This window comes from Salvelinus namaycush, chromosome 29 (assembly GCF_016432855.1).
Source record: "Salvelinus namaycush isolate Seneca chromosome 29, SaNama_1.0, whole genome shotgun sequence".
NCBI classification, from domain to species: domain Eukaryota; kingdom Metazoa; phylum Chordata; class Actinopteri; order Salmoniformes; family Salmonidae; genus Salvelinus; species Salvelinus namaycush.
The window spans coordinates 24,819,026-24,844,270 of record NC_052335.1 but is presented as its reverse complement, the minus strand read 5'-3'; the positions used below and the strand labels follow the sequence as shown (position 1 = coordinate 24,844,270).

The 25,245-nt window shown below is 45.1% G+C and overlaps 1 protein-coding gene across 4 annotated transcripts in view; it reads right to left on the bottom strand.

Annotated features, from left to right (window-relative positions):
- LOC120024542 (ephrin type-A receptor 7-like) overlaps positions 1-24,811 on the bottom strand; it is a 109,389-nt gene extending 84,578 nt beyond the window's left edge. For all 4 annotated transcript variants that reach the window (XM_038968821.1, XM_038968822.1, XM_038968823.1 and 1 more), the window contains exons 1-3: positions 24,676-24,811; positions 22,919-22,983; positions 21,230-21,899 (exon numbers count right to left, since the gene is read on the bottom strand). In XM_038968821.1, the coding sequence (XP_038824749.1) occupies positions 21,230-21,899; positions 22,919-22,983; positions 24,676-24,769 (829 nt within the window). In that variant the 5' untranslated portion in view covers positions 24,770-24,811. The remainder of the gene's footprint in view (positions 1-21,229; positions 21,900-22,918; positions 22,984-24,675) is intronic.
- Positions 24,812-25,245: the final 434 nt, after the last annotated feature.

The following is a 25,245-nucleotide window of genomic DNA, read 5'->3' as shown; positions in this document are numbered from 1 at the left end:
GGCTAGTTCCACATATCATCTCCTGAGGACAGAGGGGACTTCAGGGTCTAAATAGGCTAGTTCTCCCTATCAACATCTGAAAACAGAGGAGACTTCAGGGTCTGAACAGGCTAGTTCCACATATCATCTCCTGAGGACAGATGGGACTTCAGGGTCTAAACAGGCTAGTTCTCCCTATCAACATCTGAAAACAGAGGAGACTTCAGGGTCTGAACAGGCTAGTTCCACATATCATCTCCTGAGGACAGATGGGACTTCAGGGTCTAAACAGGCTAGTTCTCCCTATCAACATCTGAAAACAGGGGAGACTTCAGGGTCTGAACAGGCTAGTTCCACATATCATCTCCTGAGGACAGAGGGGACTTCAGGGTCTAAACAGGCTAGTTCTCCCTATCAACATCTGAAAACAGAGGAGACTTCAGGGTCTGAACAGGCTAGTTCCACATATCATCTCCTGAGGACAGAGGGGACTTCAGGGTCTAAACAGGCTAGTTCTCCCTATCAACATCTGAAGACAGAGGGGACTTCAGGGTCTAAACAGGCTAGTTCTCCATATCAACTACTGAGGACAGAGGAGACTTCAGGGATTAAACAGGCTAGTTCTCCATATCAACTACTGAGGACAGGTGAGACTTCAGGGTCTAAACAGGCTAGTTCTCCATATCAACTATTGAGGACAGAGGGGACTTCAGGGTCTAAACAGGCTAGTTCTCCATATCAACTATTGAGGACAGAGGGGACTTCAGGGTCTAAACAGGCTAGTTCTCCATATCAACTACTGAGGACAGAGGGGACTTCAGGGTCTAAACAGGCTAGTTCTCCAAATCAACTACTGAGGACAGAGGGGACTTCAGGGATTAAACAGGCTAGTTCTCCCTATCAACTACTGAGGACAGAGGAGACTTCAGGGTCTAAACAGGCTAGTTCTCCCTATTAACTACTGAGGACAGATGAGACTTCAGGGTCTAAACAGGCTAGTTCTCCATATCAACTATTGAGGTCAGAGGGGACTTCAGGGTCTAAACAGGCTAGTTCTCCATATCAACTATTGAGGACAGAGGGGACTTCAGGGTCTAAACAGGCTAGTTCTCACTATCAACTCTTAAGGACAGAGGGAACTTCAGGGTCTAAACAGGCTAGTTTTCCTTATCGACTACTGAGGACAGAGGGGACTTCAGGGTCTAAACAGGCTAGTTCTCCCTATTAACTACCGAGGACAGATGAGACTTCAGGGTCTAAACAGGCTAGTTCTCCATATCAACTATTGAGGTCAGAGGGAACTTCAGGGTCTAAACAGGCTAGTTTTCCTTATCGACTACTGAGGACAGAGGGGACTTCAGGGTCTAAACAGGCTAGTTCTCCCTATTAACTACTGAGGACAGATGAGACTTCAGGGTCTAAACAGGCTAGTTCTCCATATCAACTATTGAGGTCAGAGGGAACTTCAGGGTCTAAACAGGCTAGTTTTCCTTATCGACTACTGAGGACAGAGGGAACTTCAGGGTCTAAACAGGGTAGTTTTCCTTATCAACTATTGAGAACAAAGGGGACTTCAGGGTCTAAACAGGCTAGTTCTCAATATCAACTACTGAGGACAGAGAAGACTTCAGGGTCTAAACAGGCTAGTTCCCCCTATCAACTACTGAGGACAGAGGGGACTTCAGGGTCTAAACAGGCTAGGTCCCCTTATCAACTACTGAGGACATATGAGACTTCAGGGTTTTATCAGGCTTGTTCTCCCTATCAACTACTGAGGACAGAGGGGACTTCAGTGTCTAATCAGGCTTGTTCCCCCTATCAACGACTGAGGACAGAGGGGACTTCAGGGTCTAAACAGGCTAGTTCTCCCTATCAACGACTGAGGACAGAGGGGACTTCAGGGACTAAACAGGCAAGTTCTCCCTATCAACTACTGAGGACAGAGGAGACTTCAGGGTCTAAACAGGCTAGTTCTCCCTATCAACTACTGAGGACAAGAGGGGACTTCAGGGTCTAAACAGGCTAGTTCTCCCTATCAACTACTGAGGACAGATGAGACTTCAGGGTCTAAACAGACTAGTTCTCCCTATCAACTACTGAGGACAGAGGAGACTTCAGGGTCTAAACAGGCTAGTTCTCCATAACAACTACTGAGAACAGAGGAGACTTCAGGGTCTAAACAGGCTAGTTCTCCCAATTACCTACTGAGAACAGAGGGGACTTCAGGGTCTAAACAGGCTAGTTCTCCCTATCAACTACTGAGGACAGAGGAGACTTCAGGGTCTAAACAGGCTAGTTCTCCATATCAACTACTGAGGACAGAGGAGACTTCAGGGTCTAAACAGGCTAGTTCTCCCTATCAACTACTGAGGACAGAGGAGACTTCAGGGTCTAAACAGGCTAGTTCTCCATATCAACTACTGAGGACAGAGGAGACTTCAGGGTCTAAACAGGCTAGTTCTCCCTATCAACGACTGAGGACAGAGGAGACTTCAGGGTCTAAACAGGCTAGTTCTCCCAATTACCTACTGAGAACAGAGGGGACTTCAGGGTCTAAACAGGCTAGTTCTCCATATCAACTACTGAGGTCAGAGGGGACTTCAGGGACAAAACAGGCTAGTTCTCCCTATCAACTACTGAGGACAGGTGAGACTTCAGGGTCTAAACAGGCTAGTTCTCCATATCAACTACTGAGGTCAGAGGGGACAGAGGGGTCTAAACAGGCTAGTTCTCCCTATCAACTACTGAGGACAGGTGAGACTTCAGGGTCTAAACAGGCTAGTTCTCCATATCAAATACTGAGGACAGAGGGGACTTCAGGGTCTAAACAGGCTAGTTCTCCACATCAACTACTGAGGACAGAGGAGACTTCAGGGTCTAAACAGGCTAGTTCTCCCTATCAACGACTGAGGACAGAGGGGACTTCAGGGTCTAAACAGGCTAGTTCCCCCTATCAACTACTGAGGACAGATGGGACTTCAGGGTCTAAACAGGCTAGTTCTCCATATCAACTACTGAGAACAGAGGAGACTTCAGGGTCTAAACAGGCTAGTTCTCCATATCAACTACTGAGAACAGAGGAGACTTCAGGGTTTAAACAGGCTAGTTCTCCATATCAACTACTGAGAACAGAGGAGACTTCAGGGTTTAAACAGGCTAGTTCTCCCTATCACCTACTGAGGACAGAGGGGACTTCAGGGTCTAAACAGGCTAAATCTCCCTATCACCTACTGAGGACCGAGGGGACTTCAGGGTCTAAACAGGCTAAATCTCCCTATCACCTACTGAGGACAGAGGGGACTTCAGGGTCTAAACAGGCTAAATCTCCCTATCACCTACTGAGGACCGAGGGGACTTCAGGGTCTAAACAGGCTAAATCTCCCTATCAACTACTGAGGACAGAGGAGACTTCAGGGTCTAAACAGGCTAGTTCTCCCTATCACCTACTGAGGACAGAGGGGACTTCAGGGTCTAAACAGGCTAAATCTCCCTATCACCTACTGAGGACCGAGGGGACTTCAGGGTCTAAACAGGCTAAATCTCCCTATCACCTACTGAGGACCGAGGGGACTTCAGGGTCTAAACAGGCTAAATCTCCCTATCACCTACTGAGGACAGAGGGGACTTCAGGGTCTAAACAGGCTAAATCTCCCTATCAACTAATGAGGACAGAGGGGACTTCAGGGTCTAAACAGGCTAGTTCTCCATATCAACTACTGAGGACAGAGGGGACTTCAGGGTCTAAACAGGCTAGTTCTCCATATCAACTACTGAGGACAGAGGGGACTTCAGGGTTTTATCAGGCTTGTTCTCCAAATTACCTACTGAGAACAGAGGGGACTTCGGTGTATAAACAGGCTAGTTCCCCTATCAACTGCAGAGGACAGAGGGGACTTCAGGGTCTAAACAGTCTTGTTCTCCATATTACCTACTGAGGACAGAGGGGACTTCAGGGTTTAAACAGGCTAGTTCCCCACATCAACTACTGAGAACAGATGGGACTTCAGGGTTTTATCAGGCTTGTTCTCCAAATTACCTACTGAGAACAGAGGGGACTTCGGTGTATAAACAGGCTAGTTCCCCCTATCAACTACTGAGGTCAGAGGGGACTTCAGTGTTTAAACAGGCTAGTTCTCCATATCAACTACTGAGGTCAAAGGAGACTTCAGGGTCTAAACAGGCTAGTTCTCCTTATCAACTACTGAGGACAGAGGAGACTTCAGGGACAAAACAGGCTAGTTCTCCTTATCAACTACTGAGGACAGAGGGGACTTCAGGGTCTAAATAGGCTAGGTCCCCGTGTCAACTACTGAGGACAAATGAGACTTCAGGTACTAAGCAGGCTAGGTCCCCGTGTCAACTACTGAGGACAGAGGGGACTTCATGGTTTTATCAGGCTTGTTCTCCCTATCAACTACTGAGGACAGAGGGGACTTCAGGGTCTAAACAGGCTAGGTCCCCCTATCAACTACTGAGGTCAGAGGGGACTTCAGGGTCTAAACAGGCTAGGTCCCCCTATCAACTACTGAGGTAAGATGGGACTTCAGGGTCTAAACAGGCTACTTCTCCCTATCAACTACTGAGGTCAGAGGGGACAATATTGTCTAAACAGGCTAGTTCTCCCTATTAACTACTGAGGACAGATGGGACTTCAGGGTCTGAACAGGCTAGTTCTCCCTATCAACATCTGAAAACAGAGGAGACTTCAGGGTCTGAACAGGCTAGTTCCACATATCATCTCCTGAGGACAGAGGGGACTTCAGGGTCTAAACAGGCTAGTTCTCCCTATCAACATCTGAAAACAGAGGAGACTTCAGGGTCTGAACAGGCTAGTTCCACATATCATCTCCTGAGGACAGATGGGACTTCAGGGTCTAAACAGGCTAGTTCTCCCTATCAACATCTGAAAACAGAGGAGACTTTAGGGTCTGAACAGGCTATTTCCACATATCATCTCCTGAGAACAGAGGAGACTTCAGGGTCTAAATAGGCTAGTTCTCCCTATCAACTACTGAGGACAGATGGGACTTCAGGGTCTAAACAGGCTAGTTCTCACTATTAACTACTGAGGACAGGTGAGACTTCAGGGTCTAAACAGGCTAGTTCTCCATATCAACTATTGAGGTCAGAGGGGACTTCAGTGTTTAAACAGGCTAGTTCTCCATATCAACTACTGAGGTCAAAGGAGACTTCAGGGTCTAAACAGGCTAGTTCTCCTTATCAACTACTGAGGACAGAGGAGACTTCAGGGTCTAAACAGGCTAGTTCTCCCTATCAAATACTGAGGACAGAGGAGACTTCAGGGACAAAACAGGCTAGTTCTCCTTATCAACTACTGAGGACAGAGGAGACTTCAGGGTCTAAACAGGCTAGTTCTCCCTATCAAATACTGAGGACAGAGGAGACTTCAGGGACAAAACAGGCTAGTTCTCCTTATCAACTACTGAGGACAGAGGGGACTTCAGGGTCTAAATAGGCTAGGTCCCCTTATTAACTACTGAGGACAGATTGCACTTCAGGGTTTTATCAGGCTTGTTCTCCCTATCAACTACTGAGGACAAATGAGACTTCAGGTACTAAGCAGGCTAGGTCCCCGTGTCAACTACTGAGGACAGAGGGGACTTCAGGGTTTTATCAGGCTTTTTCTCCCTATCAACTACTGAGGACAGAGGGGACTTCAGGGTCTAAACAGGCTAGGTCCCCCTATCAACTACTGAGGTCAGAGGGGACTTCAGGGTCTAAACAGGCTAGGTCCCCCTATCAACTACTGAGGTAAGATGGGACTTCAGGGTCTAAACAGGCTACTTCTCCCTATCAACTACTGAGGTCAGAGGGGACAATATTGTCTAAACAGGCTAGTTCTCCCTATTAACTACTGAGGACAGATGGGACTTCAGGGTCTGAACAGGCTAGTTCTCCCTATCAACATCTGAAAACAGAGGAGACTTCAGGGTCTGAACAGGCTAGTTCCACATATCATCTCCTGAGAACAGAGGAGACTTCAGGGTCTAAATAGGCTAGTTCTCCCTATCAACATCTGAAAACAGAGGAGACTTCAGGGTCTGAACAGGCTAGTTCCACATATCATCTCCTGAGGACAGATGGGACTTCAGGGTCTAAACAGGCTAGTTCTCCCTATCAACATCTGAAAACAGAGGAGACTTCAGGGTCTGAACAGGCTAGTTCCACATATCATCTCCTGAGGACAGATGGGACTTCAGGGTCTAAACAGGCTAGTTCTCCCTATCAACATCTGAAAACAGGGGAGACTTCAGGGTCTGAACAGGCTAGTTCCACATATCATCTCCTGAGGACAGAGGGGACTTCAGGGTCTAAACAGGCTAGTTCTCCCTATCAACATCTGAAAACAGAGGAGACTTCAGGGTCTGAACAGGCTAGTTCCACATATCATCTCCTGAGGACAGAGGGGACTTCAGGGTCTAAACAGGCTAGTTCTCCCTATCAACATCTGAAGACAGAGGGGACTTCAGGGTCTAAACAGGCTAGTTCTCCATATCAACTACTGAGGACAGAGGAGACTTCAGGGATTAAACAGGCTAGTTCTCCATATCAACTACTGAGGACAGGTGAGACTTCAGGGTCTAAACAGGCTAGTTCTCCATATCAACTATTGAGGTCAGAGGGGACTTCAGGTTCTAAACAGGCTAGTTCTCCATATCAACTATTGAGGACAGAGGGGACTTCAGGGTCTAAACAGGCTAGTTCTCCATATCAACTACTGAGGACAGAGGGGACTTCAGGGTCTAAACAGGCTAGTTCTCCAAATCAACTACTGAGGACAGAGGGGACTTCAGGGATTAAACAGGCTAGTTCTCCATATCAACTATTGAGGTCAGAGGGGACTTCAGGGTCTAAACAGGCTAGTTCTCCATATCAACTATTGAGGACAGAGGGGACTTCAGGGTCTAAACAGGCTAGTTCTCACTATCAACTCTTAAGGACAGAGGGAACTTCAGGGTCTAAACAGGCTAGTTTTCCTTATCGACTACTGAGGACAGAGGGGACTTCAGGGTCTAAACAGGCTAGTTCTCCCTATTAACTACCGAGGACAGATGAGACTTCAGGGTCTAAACAGGCTAGTTCTCCATATCAACTATTGAGGTCAGAGGGAACTTCAGGGTCTAAACAGGCTAGTTTTCCTTATCGACTACTGAGGACAGAGGGGACTTCAGGGTCTAAACAGGCTAGTTCTCCCTATTAACTACTGAGGACAGATGAGACTTCAGGGTCTAAACAGGCTAGTTCTCCATATCAACTATTGAGGTCAGAGGGAACTTCAGGGTCTAAACAGGCTAGTTTTCCTTATCGACTACTGAGGACAGAGGGAACTTCAGGGTCTAAACAGGGTAGTTTTCCTTATCAACTATTGAGAACAAAGGGGACTTCAGGGTCTAAACAGGCTAGTTCTCAATATCAACTACTGAGGACAGAGAAGACTTCAGGGTCTAAACAGGCTAGTTCCCCCTATCAACTACTGAGGACAGAGGGGACTTCAGGGTCTAAACAGGCTAGTTCTCCCTATCAACTACTGAGGACATATGAGACTTCAGGGTTTTATCAGGCTTGTTCTCCCTATCAACTACTGAGGACAGAGGAGACTTCAGGGTCTAAACAGGCTAGTTCTCCATATCAACTACTGAGGACAGAGGGGACTTCAGGGTCTAAACAGGCTAGTTCCCCCTATGCACTACTGAGGACAGAGGAGACTTCAGGGTCTAAACAGGCTAGTTCCCCCTATCAACTACTGAGGACATAGGAGACTTCAGGGTCTAAACAGGCTAGTTCCCCCTATCAACTACTGAGGACAGAGGGGACTTCAGGGTCTAAACAGGCTAGTTCCCCCTATGCACTACTGAGGACAGAGGAGACTTCAGGGTCTAAACAGGCTAGTTCCCCCTATCAACTACTGAGGACATATGGGACTTCAGGGTTTTATCAGGCTTGTTCTCCCTATCAACTACTGAGGACAGAGGGGACTTCAGGGTCTAAACAGGCTAGGTCCCCTTATCAACTACTGAGGTCAGAGGGGACTTCAGGGTCTAAACAGGCTAGGTCCCCTTATCAACTACTGAGGTCAGAGGGGACTTCAGGGTCTAAACAGGCTAGGTCCCCTTATCAACTACTGAGGACAGAGGGGACTTCAGGGTCTAAACAGGCTAGGTCCCCTTATCAACTACTGAGGACAGAGGGGACTTCAGGGTCTAAACAGGCTAGGTCCCCCTATCAACTACTGAGGACAGAGGGGACTTCAGTGTCTAATCAGGCTTGTTCCCCCTATCAACGACTGAGGACAGAGGGGACTTCAGGGTCTAAACAGGCTAGGAGTAATATAGAGTTTCACAACATCTGTCTCCTTGTGTCAGGGTAGGGCTTCACAGGGCCAGGCGGGGCTCTTAGTAGTACCAGTAATCCTGCCTAGGCTGAGAGTGGGGTGGTGGTGGTGGTGGTGGAAGTGGTAGTATTGGTGATGGTGGTGGTGGTATTGGTGGTGAGTATGGTGGTGTTTGTGGTGGTAGTGGTGATGGTGGTTTTCGTGATTGTGGTGAGTGTGGTGGTGGTGGTGAGTGTGGTGATGGTGGTGGTGTTGGTGGTGGTGAGTGTGGTGGTGGTGGTGGGTAAGTGTGGTGATGGTGGTGGTGTTGGTGGTGGTGTGTGTGGTGGTGGTGGTGAGTGTGGTGATGGTGATGGTGGTGGTGGTGAGTGTGGTGGTGAGTGTGGTGGTGGTGGTGAGTGTGGTGATGGTGATGGTGGTGGTGGTGAGTGTGGTGGTGGTGGTGAGTGTGGTGATGGTGATGGTGAGTGTGGTGATGGGGGTGAGTGTGGTGATGGTGGTGGTGGTGATGGTGAGTGTGGTGATGGTGGTGGTGGTGAGTGTGGTGATGGTGGTGGTGGTGTGTGGTGGTGGTGGTGGTGGTGGTGGTGGTGGTGCTCCAGCTCTTCTGACCCTCAGTGAGATGGACTGGTGTGGGCTAGTCTGAGGGCCCTGACTGTGCCGGGCCTTCCCCTGGCCACCCTCTCATCCAGCCTGATTATGTGTTAAATCCGCCTGCGTGTCTGTCAGGATGGATGGAGAAAGAATGTGAGAGTCGGCAGGCCGGTGAGTGGAGGCCGCAGAGACCCGGAGTGAGAGAGCAGCTTAGAGAGATAGCACCCCATTAGAGTGATAAAGGAGGCCTAGGGAGAGAGCTGCAGTCGACAGGGCCAACAGCCAGGCCGACCGGGCTCTGCTCACTGATGTATGCCAGGTGAAGCAGGTCAAACACGATAAAGGAACCAAATTATTTTCTAATTTCAAAACGCCATTGCCTTTCCTTAAACAGTCTCTGTCGCCACCGCCACCACCGCTGCTACTATAGGGAAATGTCTTTACAAATATCAACTATAAACGCAGGCCCCACAAAATATGGGAAGCTTGTCTAGGCTGGTTTTTATGAATCCATTTCCTCCGAGAGTCTTTTCCTTCTTCCTTGTTTTGCTTGTTCTGACCTCAGTGCTCCGTTGTCTGGCTACACAGCATAAACACATCTATCTCCTATTCACCCTGCGAGGTGTTGTTTCATCAACTCCATTATACTGCTAACTCAATGTTCATATTACCGGGGACATTCTTTGGCAGTAATTTAAAAACACCCTGGTTCTCAACGTTCACAGAGCCATGAAATTCTATTCCAGAATCATTGCTTTAGGTCCATGTCTGGGTTTTATTCTGAGGGCATAATATATAATTATGAACGTGACACTGTGTTGTTGGAGAGGGATGTCAATAGCCCTGGAGAAGCTGAGTTCTTCTGCATACTGTGTGGCTCTGATTAGATGGGTGTTTTTGCCATGGCAAGTAGTGTGTTAGGACATCCATCAAGCTCTGTTTACTGACATGTTGTGTACTCTACACAGTTTTTTTTTTTTTACGCTAATGCCCTTTGGTTTTTCTTCAACAACCTCTCTTGTTTCCCATGGAGTAAATCTTGCGAGTAATTCCACAGCATCCGCCTAGCAACAGGTGTTTTTAGACTTCTCCACCTCTGCGAGAAAAAAATCTTGAGGTAGCGTACTGCACTTTTCTACTAAATCTCCCTCTTTTTTATCCATAAAGAAAGAAAAGAAAGAGAAACTAAGCTGAACAGTTGGGCTTTTGCCCCGAGACATGTTAATCTCCCACCTCTGAAAGGCGAGGCGCCTACCCAGCTCCTGGAAACAGTGGCACAACACACAAAGGAGAGGAGGGTGAGAGAACTGAGACCCTGCTGGAACCCTCTTCACAGGGGACGGGGATAGAGTTTCAATGTCTAACCCCTTCCAAACAAGCTACTTTCAAACACCTACACCTCCTGTGGGCTTTTGAATGGAGGGGTGGAGATAGAAGGAGAGAGGAAACAAGGCTACAGTGAGCAAAAAAAACTAAACAAACTTTCAGATGAAGAGTTTTAGCTAGAAAGACCAGATTAAATGGCTGGAAAACCTAAAAACTATCATATTGTCACTAATTCTTCCCACATAGGCCCACACCACGCATAGCTTGAATGCCTGTGCCTGGCTTTGCGTGCACTCGGCACACCCAGACAACCCCTCCATTCATCGGTGCTACCTGTGCTTAAGGGGAGATAAGTAGCTTTACTATGAGAAACAAAGAGAAGATTAGCATTCCATTACACTGTGTTGGATGGCACACTGCTTTGGCCTCCAAACAGCCAAACTCCTGAGGAAGTGTCTGGTTGGACGTACCGAGCTAAGATCAAAGCTAGCTAGCCTACTGATCAACTTTTAAAAGTCTAAAAAATCTATTCTGGCTACCTAAATATTTATATTATTTAAATCTTAAAGTATTTGCATTTTATAATTAGAAATATACACATAATTAGGAATGAAATATAACAGAAAAATGGAACTGATTTAACTTACATTAAGTAAAACAGCAGGATAATGTAACAGTTGTGAAATTACTGCTGAAAACATTATATTTCTGACATTCCCATTTTGTTTGCTCCACTTTGTCGTCCCCAACACCAAAGGAAGAATCTTTAGCCTCACTTGTAATTTTTTGTGTCAAACCTAAAACCAAGGCATCTATATTAAAAACTAAGGCTTAGAAGAGAACAGATTGTATCGGGTGTGATGATAATTATGCCAATACATCCAATTCAATAATCAATATGTACAGTTGTTTTGGTAAATGTCACATTGATAACAAAGGTCACATGATAAGTGTGAAAAAAACAATATTCACAACCAGTTCACAAACTTTTCAAATCTGTTCCTAGTGCATTACAGCCTGCGCTACGGCATGTTGTCAGAAATTGAAATAAGCAACAATAAACCCCAGCACCTGTTACCTCACTTAGCTATCACACTGATTTACTGCATGGCTCTGCAGGTGGAAAATGAAGGACGTTTTCACATTAAATCATTACAGAATTCATAGTGCTGGTTCCGCCTGAGCAGAAACTGAACCTTGTGTCCGTACAAAAGTACACCCTCTTCCAGAGAAAGAGAGAGAGAGAGAGAGAGAGAGCGAGGTCTTCACTTCTTTAATTCATCATGCAGGGTAAGGGCTTTCCAAATGACTTTCCAGTGACATGGAAATGTCCCTGCCTAATCGTCTTTTGTTTAGTTCATTAAACTCGCATGGCGACGGGAGAAAAAAGTCTTAAGGGCAGCTAGCCCGGGCGGCTGGCTACCTTTAAATGGAGGATGTGGCTGGATGTAAGAGGACCTCTTATTGCTGAAAGACTTCTAGAGAAGAGACTTATTGCTGAAAGACTGAAGAGAAGAGACTGTGCTGCTCTCGGGATCAAAGCAGAGGGCCCAAAGGTCTACCCCGACCCAAAGCCCCCTGCAGCCACAACGAATCAGCGCTTAAAATGTCCCCAGTCAGCAACCAAGCATTATCTCCAAATCGTGCCCCCCTCTCCCCACGCCCCCCTTTCCCTCCTACCCCACCCACTCCAATCCCCATGGACCCACTGCTGTGACAGAAAGGACTGAAACACAGGAACAATTTCAAACCAGCCACTAGTCTCCCTACAGCGGTCCAGCCCCCGTGGCCTCCAGTTACACACAAAGGCGTCCGTTTGGCCTCAGATGGCCGTGCTGATGTGCGCGCTGCTCCACAGAGAAACAGCCAGGTCAACTTAAGGAGGCAAAGAGAACCATCAATCCAGATTTGACAACCAACTACACAGCAAATCTAAACCCAGCTCCTGTCCTGACAACCAACTACACACCACATCTAAACCCAGCTCCTGTCCTGACAACCAACTACACACCACATCTAAACCCAGCTCCTGTCCTGACAACCAACTACACACCACATCTAAACCCAGCTCAGGTCCTGACAACCAACTACACACCACATCTAAACCCAGCTCAGGTCCTGACAACCAACTACACACCACATCTAAACCCAGCTCAGGTCCTGACAACCAACTACACACCACATCTAAACCCAGCTCAGGTCCTGACAACCAACTACACACCACATCTAAACCCAGCTCCTGTCCTGACAACCAACTACACACCACATCCAAACCCAGCTCCTGTCCTGACAACCAACTACACACCACATCTAAACCCAGCTCAGGTCCTGACAACCAACTACACACCACATCTAAACCCAGCTCCTGTCCTGACAACCAACTACACACCACATCTAAACCCAGCTCCTGTCCTGACAACCAACTACACACCACATCTAAACCCAGCTCCTGTCCTGACAACCAACTACACACCACATCTAAACCCAGCTCAGGTCCTGACAACCAACTACACACCACATCTAAACCCAGCTCAGGTCCTGACAACCAACTACACACCACATCTAAACCCAGCTCCTGTCCTGACAACCAACTACACACCACATCTAAACCCAGCTCCTGTCCTGACAACCAACTACACACCACATCTAAACCCAGCTCAGGTCCTGACAACCAACTACACACCACATCCAAACACAGCTCAGGTCCTGACAACCAACTACACACCACATCTAAACCCAGCTCAGGTCCTGACAACCAACTACACACCACATCCAAACCCAGCTCAGGTCCTGACAACCAACTACACACCACATCTAAACCCAGCTCCTGTCCTGACAACCAACTACACACCACATCCAAACCCAGCTCCTGTCCTGACAACCAACTACACACCACATCTAAACCCAGCTCAGGTCCTGACAACCAACTACACACCACATCTAAACCCAGCTCCTGTCCTGACAACCAACTACACACCACATCTAAACCCAGCTCAGGTCCTGACAACCAACTACACACCACATCTAAACCCAGCTCCTGTCCTGACAACCAACTACACACCACATCTAAACCCAGCTCCTGTCCTGACAACCAACTACACACCACATCTAAACCCAGCTCAGGTCCTGACAACCAACTACACACCACATCTAAACCCAGCTCCTGTCCTGACAACCAACTACACACCACATCTAAACCCAGCTCCTGTCCTGACAACCAACTACACACCACATCTAAACCCAGCTCAGGTCCTGACAACCAACTACACACCACATCCAAACCCAGCTCAGGTCCTGACAACCAACTACACACCACATCTAAACCCAGCTCCTGTCCTGACAACCAACTACACACCACATCTAAACCCAGCTCAGGTCCTGACAACCAACTACACACCACATCCAAACCCAGCTCAGGTCCTGACAACCAACTACACACCACATCCAAACCCAGCTCCTGTCCTGACAACCAACTACACACCACATCTAAACCCAGCTCAGGTCCTGACAACCAACTACACACCACATCTAAACCCAGCTCCTGTCCTGACAACCAACTACACACCACATCTAAACCCAGCTCCTGTCCTGACAACCAACTACACACCACATCTAAACCCAGCTCAGGTCCTGACAACCAACTACACACCACATCTAAACCCAGCTCCTGTCCTGACAACCAACTACACACCACATCTAAACCCAGCTCAGGTCCTGACAACCAACTACACACCACATCTAAACCCAGCTCCTGTCCTGACAACCAACTACACACCACATCTAAACCCAGCTCCTGTCCTGACAACCAACTACACACCACATCCAAACCCAGCTCCTGTCCTGACAACCAACTACACACCACATCTAAACCCAGCTCCTGTCCTGACAACCAACTACACACCACATCCAAACCCAGCTCCTGTCCTGACAACCAACTACACACCACATCTAAACCCAGCTCCTGTCCTGACAACCAACTACACACCACATCTAAACCCAGCTCCTGTCCTGACAACCAACTACACACCACATCTAAACCCAGCTCCTGTCCTGACAACCAACTACACACCACATCTAAACCCAGCTCAGGTCCTGACAACCAACTACACACCACATCTAAACCCAGCTCCTGTCCTGACAACCAACTACACACCACATCTAAACCCAGCTCAGGTCCTGACAACCAACTACACACCACATCTAAACCCAGCTCCTGTCCTGACAACCAACTACACACCACATCTAAACCCAGCTCCTGTCCTGACAACCAACTACACACCACATCTAAACCCAGCTCCTGTCCTGACAACCAACTACACACCACATCTAAACCCAGCTCCTGTCCTGACAACCAACTACACACCACATCCAAACCCAGCTCCTGTCCTGACAACCAACTACACACCACATCTAAACCCAGCTCAGGTCCTGACAACCAACTACACACCACATCTAAACCCAGCTCCTGTCCTGACAACCAACTACACACCACATCTAAACCCAGCTCAGGTCCTGACAACCAACTACACACCACATCTAAACCCAGCTCCTGTCCTGACAACCAACTACACACCACATCTAAACCCAGCTCAGGTCCTGACAACCAACTACACACCACATCTAAACCCAGCTCAGGTCCTGACAACCAACTACACACCACATCTAAACCCAGCTCAGGTCCTGACAACCAACTACACACCACATCCAAACCCAGCTCAGGTCCTGACAACCAACTACACACCACATCTAAACCCAGCTCAGGTCCTGACAACCAACTACACACCACATCTAAACCCAGCTCAGGTCCTGACAACCAACTACACACCACATCTAAACCCAGCTCAGGTCCTGACAACCAACTACACACCACATCTAAACCCAGCTCAGGTCCTGACAACCAACTACACTCCACATCTAAACCCAGCTCAGGTCCTGACAACCAACTACACACCACATCCAAACCCAGCTCCTGTCCTGACAACCAACTACACACCACATCTAAACCCAGATCAGGTCCTGACAACCAACTACACACCACATCTAAACCCAGATCCTGCCCGTGGCTGCTCCAGTTCAAACAAATGCTAATCACGAGTTTATGGATTATAATAATCACGATAATTAGAACAAACATGCTTTTTTGCATCTGAATAAGCGGTACAACTGTGCTGCTTTGCTTACGTGAGCAGATCAAATTATTTGGAGTGGGGAAAAACAGACGGCTTGAGTCAAGAGAACATTGGCTGTTTTATTCATTTTTATACAATGAATTTGCTTAGATTTTTGATTTAGTAATAACCTAGCACAGAAACACACTCATTGCCTGCCTCACAAAGTAGCTTGTATTCCTCTGTACAGTGCCTTTGCTCTTTTTAACCCCTTGTTATGAGAAAAAGGCAGTTTCTTCTGCTTCTCATTAGTAGACTGAATCATAGTTTCTTCCTCAGAGAACTGGAAAGAGCACAGATTGGTTTAAATTGTAAATGTGGAGCGCTATAATAAACAGGGTAGTCATTTTAATGTTGGATACAATGTCTCTCCCTTTTAAATATACACCACCACTTCCGAATGAGAAATAAAATAATAAAAATAAAAGTTTCCCTGGATACAAGACTCCTAGCTGCACAACGCTGCCAGGCCTGACATTCTGCGGGAACTTTAACATGTGAAATGAAATACAAATGCCTCATTTTCTAAACAAAACAGTTTCACAGGGCTCACTCATTTCCATTTCATTTAGGTATGGTAAATATTTGTTTCAAAGTCATATGCAAAAATAGAATATGCCCATATGCATTGATTCACATCCAGTGGTCGGCAACCATGTTTGTTTTTTTCGGTCCCCACAGTTTTAATTAAAAACACATACAGTATACAGTACTAAAATATTTTGGGATTTTAGTTTTGGGTCAAAAAAGACAGTAAAATCACCAGGAATTCAGAAAATAATAAAAATAATTTCGTAAATCTGTTCTTAAGTATTCCCACTAATAAATAATAAGGGACATTCGTGAACATGTCTCAATGTTATCAAGGTTATACAATTATTGCTATTTTCAAATGACATCTATTTTTGGGCTTAGTCAATTTGCAGTGTAGAAATTATAATTATGTTCCAGCCCCCGAACATCCGCTCTGAAACAAATCGGCCCGCAGCTGAATCAAGTTGTCTTTACTCTAACATAATGCATATTGGGTTAGGGCTATATCAAATCAAAAGAAAACTCTATTTTATCTTTAACGTTTGTCCCTACTGTTTGTCATTCTTGCAGATATTATACCTAGAGATAAAAGTTGATACATTGAGGGTGTAAAATCCAGACCTAAAAATATCTGGAATAAGTCTCCCTGAAACAGACAAAACATTGCTGCTCGCTGCCTGGTCATTGGTAATAGGTTTTTCATTCACCTCGCTTGATAAGCTGCTGGAACTAAATCATGTATATATAAATATAAATCAGAGGACAGTAAAATATAATCCACTTAACACTTGTGGGGACACACCAACTTGCCCAGAAGACACCATTAGATGAAATGTATTTAACCCCTTAGCTGAATACCTGTTAATCAAATGGGGCAAAACCACACATAATATTCCTATTAAGCACTCTTTGAGTCATGTTAGTTCAAAATGGAGGCTAACTAACTGACACACATTATTCATCTATAGATGTGTCACTAAATCAGAGCTGTCAGGCCAAATTAGAGACCCAAGTTGAATTTCATCAATAGACAGAATCCTAGTAAACATTCTCCATTTTGACGCAAACAGAGGACAATAAGAAGAGATATGTGGGTAGACATTGTTGACCCTAAAAGAGACACCTTTGCTATTTTGTGTCAGATGGCGTTATTTCCAAGGTGACACTGGGGTCTCTCATTGGCTATGCTTAAGGTCAGTGAATATTAACTTAATTTACACATGGCTGCAAACAAGGCCGGGCTGGACAATGGGTGCCTGCCTTTTGTGCTTAGTAACGTGAGCGCCCTGGATGACAGGACACTGCCAAGACGGAAGATGGATGATCGCAGCAGTTGACCCTTGTTCATCAGAAGAGTCACCTCTCTGGCCCCCTCTCCCCGCACAACAATAGCCCCCTCCCCATGCCTCAGCAGCCCTCATCTCCACTTGCACTAACAGGTTCAGACACCTCCATCGATCCCCGGTTCCATACCTCTTGAGATTGCGGGCTTTACTTTCCTTTGGCTATCTAAACTGTGGCACAGATGTCTTTTTTGTAATTGCTCAGCCACCATTCTGTTGGGAGGGATCCGATCGGACAGGGGAACACTATGTCAGATGACAACGTCTTGCCGTTTAGTGTCCCTGTGGCATGTGGGGGAAAGTGACTCGGCCCAGGGTCTTAGCACCTTACCGTGCGTCAGGGAGAAAGGCAGAGAGGGAGGGAGGGAGGCAGGGAGGGAAGGCTCTGTCTGTTGTCTCCTCTGGGAGCTTTGTAGACCGGTGGCTCTACACTTCAATCTTCCTTTAAGAGGAAAATCAATAACTTATTACATAAGCTCAACACTTTTTCCCCACTTACACCCCGAGCAGGCAGAGAGGGGACTTAAAAATGTGCTTAGAAGTGCTCTGTAGCATAAAAGCCTACCATTTCTTTCCCAGTGACTTGTTCTCCTTGTACAAAACAGGCACATACTCTATTATGCTGTGACTATACATATGGGGTGTGTAAGTATGTGAGGGTGTTTGTTTCTGTCGATATGTGTCTCTCCAGCTTCTCACAAAACAAAAATGTAAATCTCCATATCAAATATTAGTAATATCTAAGGCTTGATGAACACTTTGTATAAGCCTACATACTATTTATTTGAATCCCCCCCAAAACTAAACTAATGCATTTTGAGACGTGATGCTAGTTGTCAACCATGTTTTTGTTTCAAAGCAAAAGATACAATGGCCCCACAGTCTATCACCGTGCTACCTGCCAGGTCAAACAAAAACAGGAACAACCCTGAAGCTGTGGAAGAATGCAGCTTTTCACCAGAAGCTAGCCGACACGGGCGGTGACAAGACTAGCCACCATCCATCACCAAATTATTTCAATCTTGAGTGATTTCAATCCAGTTGTGTCTCCTGGGGATTCCATGTGCAACACCATTTGAATAATTAATCTCAGGAGCGGTTGTAAAGGACGGCCATTTGGAGCATTATTAAAATCCCACCTTATCAATCAGGAGGAGCGTCAAGATGCATGAGGACCCCTGACTCCTGGCTTCATTTGAAATGTTAAGTAGTGGCCTTGCCTGGGCCTGGAGCTGGGGCTGCCTGGTGCCCCTCTCCCCTCCACATAGACAGACACACCTTGGCTTGTGTGGTCAACCACATCACAGTTAGGTCCTTCCCTCAGGGGTCTCAGCCCATCAATCAGCCGTAGACTAACTCCTGTCTGAGTTCCTGACACACCAAGATGGATGGTGTCAGTGTCTGCAGGATGCTGTATCCTCTCATGAATTATCTTGTTAGCATGTAGCGATAGCGCTGGGATAAGGTTGTGTTTTTATCTGTTTACTTGAGAGACTAGGCCTCCCACACTGGAGAAAGAGTTGAACAGGTGAATAGTTAATCAGTTCTCAAGAGTCGGTTGCTTTAGGGTATAATTATGTGATGTGTTAAAATTGGACAACCTACATTCCTGGCAAAACAAAGACACCAATGTCTGTCCACAAGGGCCCTCTATTTCTCGTAACGACTCAGTGGCTCCATTTCTGAATGGCCACTATTTTAACACCACACACTTCTATGCAAATAAACCCTGTGCACGTTGCAGGACACTTAAAATATGCCCTTTTCAACACCCATAACACTGATTCTCCTAACATTGGGAGAGAGAGAAACACAGGTATTTATAGTGCTGCAGATGCCACAAAATAGTTAATGTGAGACAGAGATGGGGAGAGAGAGGAGTGAAAGACATGCAGTCCCTCTCCAGTGACGGTGATGAATGAGTGGATCACAACACGTTTTGGAGGAGGCCTCTGCATTCACAGAGGGGGGGCTCCTAGTCCTCGAATGACATGACTGACAGCTCAACTCACTTGCTCCTCCTGCAGCCTTCTGCTCAGTATTTCACAGATGGACATTTTACAATTGGAGAATACTGCAGATAATGAAAATAGGACAGTGAGCGGAATGTGTATCTATTTTCTATATAGAAAGTCACAGTATCGCAAGCAGGATGCTAAAAGAGAGGCCTGGGTGAAGACTGAGTAAACTCCAACACAAGTATTGTAGCTGTACTGTAGCTAAGGGGCAGTTACAAAGGACAAAACCCTCTTCCATTCTAGGCCCTATTGAAGTGGTGTTCAACCGATGGAAAACTGTTGGATTTTCCCCTTGCTCTAGGAGAAACCACTGAATGGCCGATTTAATATCACCAGACCTCTGCGAGAAGCTGCTGATTCTGCAGTAAGATGTTCATTTTATTTAGATGAACTACCCCTTAATACAATGGCCAGCCATGCCCCAATGGAAATAAATCTCTTATAAAGTTACCATGTTGAGAAAGGATTTTAATCACTCATACACAGGTGGGTATGTTTTCCACCTCATTAAGGACAGTTTTAGCTGGCACAGTAGTTGGACCAGTTAATTGCCTCGAATGGGCAACAGTTCAGTTCTAACAGGCCTGCTTTACAAGCAGAAGAGCAGGCTTCAGCTGGTACTTTTAGACAAAGCTTTTATGTAATATATGCTACATTGTTTGCTCCAAAATAATATAAACGACTACACAGAAAAGGACTCACCGGGTGTTGAACAAGCTCTAACCTCTAACCACATTTTAGAGCAACATAACTCAAGAGGCAATTTTTGTTTGTTTTTGATAATATCACCTAAGTACACGTCACATGGTAGAGGGTATAGACCTAACTCTCTGGTGGAGGACTACGTGTTGTAGTATTGGCCTGAAAGTGGCCTGCCTGGACTTCTAGTTTGTCCTGAGACACATTTCCTTTAATTATTACTGGTCACTACCCCTCATTAGCTGCTTAGAGGGACACTGCCCATTCCGTGAAAGAAAAAAAAGCTTGGCTGACAAGACAGAGCACTTAAACTCGGTGACTTAAGTAGTTCCCCTTTAATCCACAGTGATTTTTATCTTACAAGTCAGGTGGCCGCTGAAAATAATCCTTTGTGCAATTAGAGTGACATAAAGCATTTAATGCTAACTGCCGAGGAATGGTGCTAGGACCAAACAACACAAAACGCATATCCGCAGCGGATTTAATTGTGTTTCCTGTTAGGGCCCTTCATAAATATCTTGGGGCCTAAATGCCACAGTATGGCGGCTATTTGTTTTCTCTCTCTGTCAGGGTTGTTTGGAAGGGGCAGAGGGATACTGAGATTGGTTGGACATCCTCCAGACCTGTGTATTCTGCAAGTGATTGCCTTGCCAGCAGCCAGCCAGAGAGGGAAGTGCTCTTACCGAGGAGCACTGAGCTAAACTGAAGTGCAAGTTATCATTTAATCCCAGTGTCAACAGAACCAGGGCTATAAATTAAGAGCCTGCTAATCAAACAATTAACATGGATTCCAATTATTACACTGAGGATTTTCAGGCCTCCATACTTTATCCATCATTAATATGGCCCTCAAATCAGCTGCTTTAATTTTATTTGCCACCACAACTATTCAATGTGGCCTAAATTGTCCTTTGCCTGTTTTGTATAATTAAAAACTCAAATAGTCAACAGATTCTTTCTGTTGTTTATTCATGGGTGACCCTGTGCAAAATGATAAATCAAAGGGAAAGACTATTCTAAACATTTACATTTGAATGAGGCACATTTTCTGCTTACCAATAAGTTTCCTATTTCCCCTAATTAAAACAATGTTTGTGGCTGAATAATATTTTTCTATATTGGAAATTGCAGTGTAGCAGAGGATGGAAAAAGTTATGCCACTAATGAAAACGGCGAATAGAGAGGATAGAGCAAGATGAATATAATTGCACTCACGTTCACATGCATCGCCCTTCTGATGAAATCCAGCTTTGCATATACATTTCCCTATAGGCACCAGCCATTCTCCCTCTGCGCTGCAGTGCATCTTGGGAGCGTTATCGGCCTCCTCCTCGGCGTCACTGACACACATGCCCTCGACCTCGACCAGAGAGGAGAATTCTGATCCCGTAACAGTGTCTGGGAAAGTGGCCAGGTTCTCAATGATGGACCAGCACTTCTTGTAATAAACTTTGACAGAGACCAGAGCGATGCATGCCCCTACATCCTGGAAGGCCAGGTAAAACCCTCGTCTGGACAGCGGCCCAATGATGCGCACTTCTGTATTCAGCTTCATCTTCCTCTCTCCCAGGTCCCCCTGAGTAAAGCTCTCATCTGCTGCGATTGTGTCAATTTTCACGTACTGGTTCTCTCGTATATTCCTGCCGACCTCCGAATCGGTTTCCTGGTAATACAAGTTGAATGTCTCCTTGCACGTGCCCACCACACCGGGTAAACTGTTACAATCCCTCAACGTGAACTTCAGTTCCACAAAAATCCTCTGGGCATCGCCCTTCTCTATCCAGCTAGTCCGAAGCCAGTTGTTCTGATTGGGCTCCATGACCTGACAAACCTGGTATGTGCGAATGGGGGTGTAGTTTTCATCCAACCCGCTGATCTCTTCCCACTGAAAAGAACAGAGCACAAGTTTGGTACATTTATATGGATTGGTTCTCAACAGCAACATACTTTTGCAAGGAAATCAAAACACAACAATATAAATACTGGCTGGTTTTCTGTCCTTCTGTAGTGTTGATTCAATACAGTGCTTTAACATATTAATAAAGGAGTGTACAAGGTGTAACAACTAGTAATAACACTGTCTAAAGGTGGGTTAGCTAAATGAAATCACAAAAACATAGGGCATGAAAAAACCTCCATTATTGGAGCACTTAAAAAAAAAAAGGTCATCCATTTTGCTTTTACAGTATTTGGAAATGAGTATGGAACTATTAAACAAAATCCATAAACCTCTGCACTGTTATAATGAAATAAGACCTAAAGAAAGATTAGAAAACAGAGATAAGCCTAAAGTTAGATATTCCTAATATAGCAAATAAGAAAATCTGATAAGCATAAAAACAAATGGATCAACTACGATTACTTTCCAGTCATATTACTAGATTTGTATTTATTTATTATTTAAATGTTGTTATTTTAGATTAAGATTTTAAAACCTTTACGTACAGGCTATTATGGAAAGGTGACTTGAGGCCTGGGCTACATCAAAAACAAAATCAATATCTCTTCACTTAAATGCCACCCATCCTATAGATTTTCAGGACTGCTACAATTAACAACAATTAACATAAACAAACATCCCACCCAAATGGCCTTTCTCGAACTCGGTCCGACACTGTGACAATTTTAAAAAGCTTGCCTCTGGATAGTGCGGCTGATAATGACCCAGAGGCACATATGCATGGTAATGACCCAGAGGCTCATATCCATGGTAATGACACAGAGGCTCATATCCATGGTAATGACACAGCCAGAAAGACATAATAATACTGGACCGTGTTGAAATTTCACATTTAAATCTACATGTTCCTCCATTGAGGTAGAGCATGGTAACGCTGAAAAGAATAGTATGAATTGGAGTATTATATGTTGTCAGGGGTATAGGCTAGTTAGTGTCCCACTTACCCCACCAGGAGGAGAAGATATCCACTCCAGCTCTGTCTGCTGTGCCTTGGAATCCAACAGAATCACTAGCGACAGGAAAGAAAAGAGTAGAGCAGGTGATTAAATCTCTGTATGTGCCACTGTCAGTTCGACGAATATTATTAAATGAATAAGCTATGAAAGTCTACAGCCTGATACCGTATGTGAGGGCTAGATGACTAGACATGACCCATTTTCTGCAGCCAGCTATGAAAATGAACAATTACAGGCTGTGCAATAGGGTATTGATTTGATGACAATACTTTTTACCTCAATGGCACTGCCTGAGAACTGCTTTCATATTGTAGACTACTGGATAAACACATGTCATATACAGTAGGCTACCCTTCCTATTAAGACTAAGGCCAGCTTTTATCTCCATTAAGCTAAATGGTAAGTGTTATTTGTGACAACTTTGGGTTTCATGAAGCCTACAACCCACATAAACATGGCAAAATTATTTAAACCTATCTATCTGTTTGTGTCTTTTCAGTATGGAGGCACACATGCAGGTGCAATAGGGTCAGACAAGAACACCTGGCTCTATACTAAATCTAAGACAATAAAAAGCAATGCACGAGTCCTTGCTGTGCCATGGGCGACAGGCCACTGACAACAGAAATATAATCCTAAAACTGTTCGGCTGTAGTCTACCAACGGCGACATGAATTTGGTGTAAAAGTGTCACTTATCTAACATAATATATATATGCATTTAATAGATTATTAGCGGGTAGACTTTGTATTCATTCACCCGAATAGAGCCTCAGAGCGTACTGCCGATTTCTCTCCTTGAACGCAGAGCCGTGAAAGAAAGTGTTTAATAGCAGAGTTACTATAGGCTAAATATCATTTAAATATATTGATCAGACATGCGATCATATATTATAGCCCCATATGCTTTAAATAATTTACACAGCCCGTTTCAAACTTCAGACAGACTCGAAAATAGTTTGTATTTCAGAATCATTACAGTGTGTTTACGAATATAATAATCACCTTAAAAGTGAAGGTCAGCAACTTGGCAATACTTTAATATTATGTATCTCCTTCCAATTGTATTTGTTTATTAATAAGTCCATTTCTTTAGCAAAATTAACCTTTAGTTCATTTATATAAACAGTATATCTTGATCTTGCTATCTCTCCGTGTCTGTGATATAGACTTTCCTTGTGCGCTCTCGCTATGTGCATGTCAGTTTTTATAGACTAATTTCAGGTCTTTCAAACATGAACTCCTGTAATGACAAGGAGGGTTAATGTGTACCATACTTAGGGTGAATGGGTTGGTATTAGCTTACCCATCGATCTTGGAAGTTTATTCCAAGTCATGATATGAGACTGAGTAGAATGACAATCTAAATGTAGACTATCTTAGCCTTGAAATCAACAATTTCACCATCGTCCGTATAGAGCCTTATTTTGGATTTGGTGCCATGCGTAAAAGCCTACTAAAATAGCCTACAACGGGTCGTTTGTCACACAAACGCTGTGTAATGCGCACAGACTGCAATCCACTGACTAACAACACTGTAATGTCTTTGACCTAATGTCATGACATATTGTATTTTTTAAACATTTGACAAATACAGTAATGATCATTCGTGCGCAAGCAACAAAATCGCAGGATAGTCTACTGCGCGCTATTTCTCTGGATGTCACTACGCGCGATTGCCGATCAGTTTTCGAGATGTAGCCTGGATGAGGCGATGATGAGAGGTTATCAAACTTTATTACATACCTTCTTTCGCATTCTGCGCTTTTCCAGTGTTCATCAAACTACATAAATGAAGGAAAAATGTAATCCACAAACACGGAATCGACGTAGAACCCATGTTGTAAATGGAAGTTAGCTAGACAGTATTCGCTTTTCCACCTTGGCGTGCACTTCCCATTGACGACGCTAAAACAGCTCTATGTACGAGAACCTGCCGTGTCTCACTCAAATAGCATCCGCATCTGCTGGGCGTGGACTGTAACACAACTGATGTCACTCAACTAGACTGACAGAAGAATGATCCACTCACGGCTGGTAGAAAAGGATCCTGTGCAAGCATTGTGACAAATAAATTCGTTGCAGAGGCTGTTCTTCAGGATAATTGAATGAATTACGATTTTAGTCAATGTTACAGTCTAGTCTTCTTTGGCCAAGATGGACCTCTTTGCTTTGGGTAAGATGATGGTAAGAAGCTTTCCTTCCATACAAGACAAAACAAATAGTTATCAGCCTACATTAACATAGCCTAAACCAAAAATCTCTCTCTCTCTCTCTCCCTCTCTGTCTCTCTCTCTCTCTCTCTCTCTCTCTCTC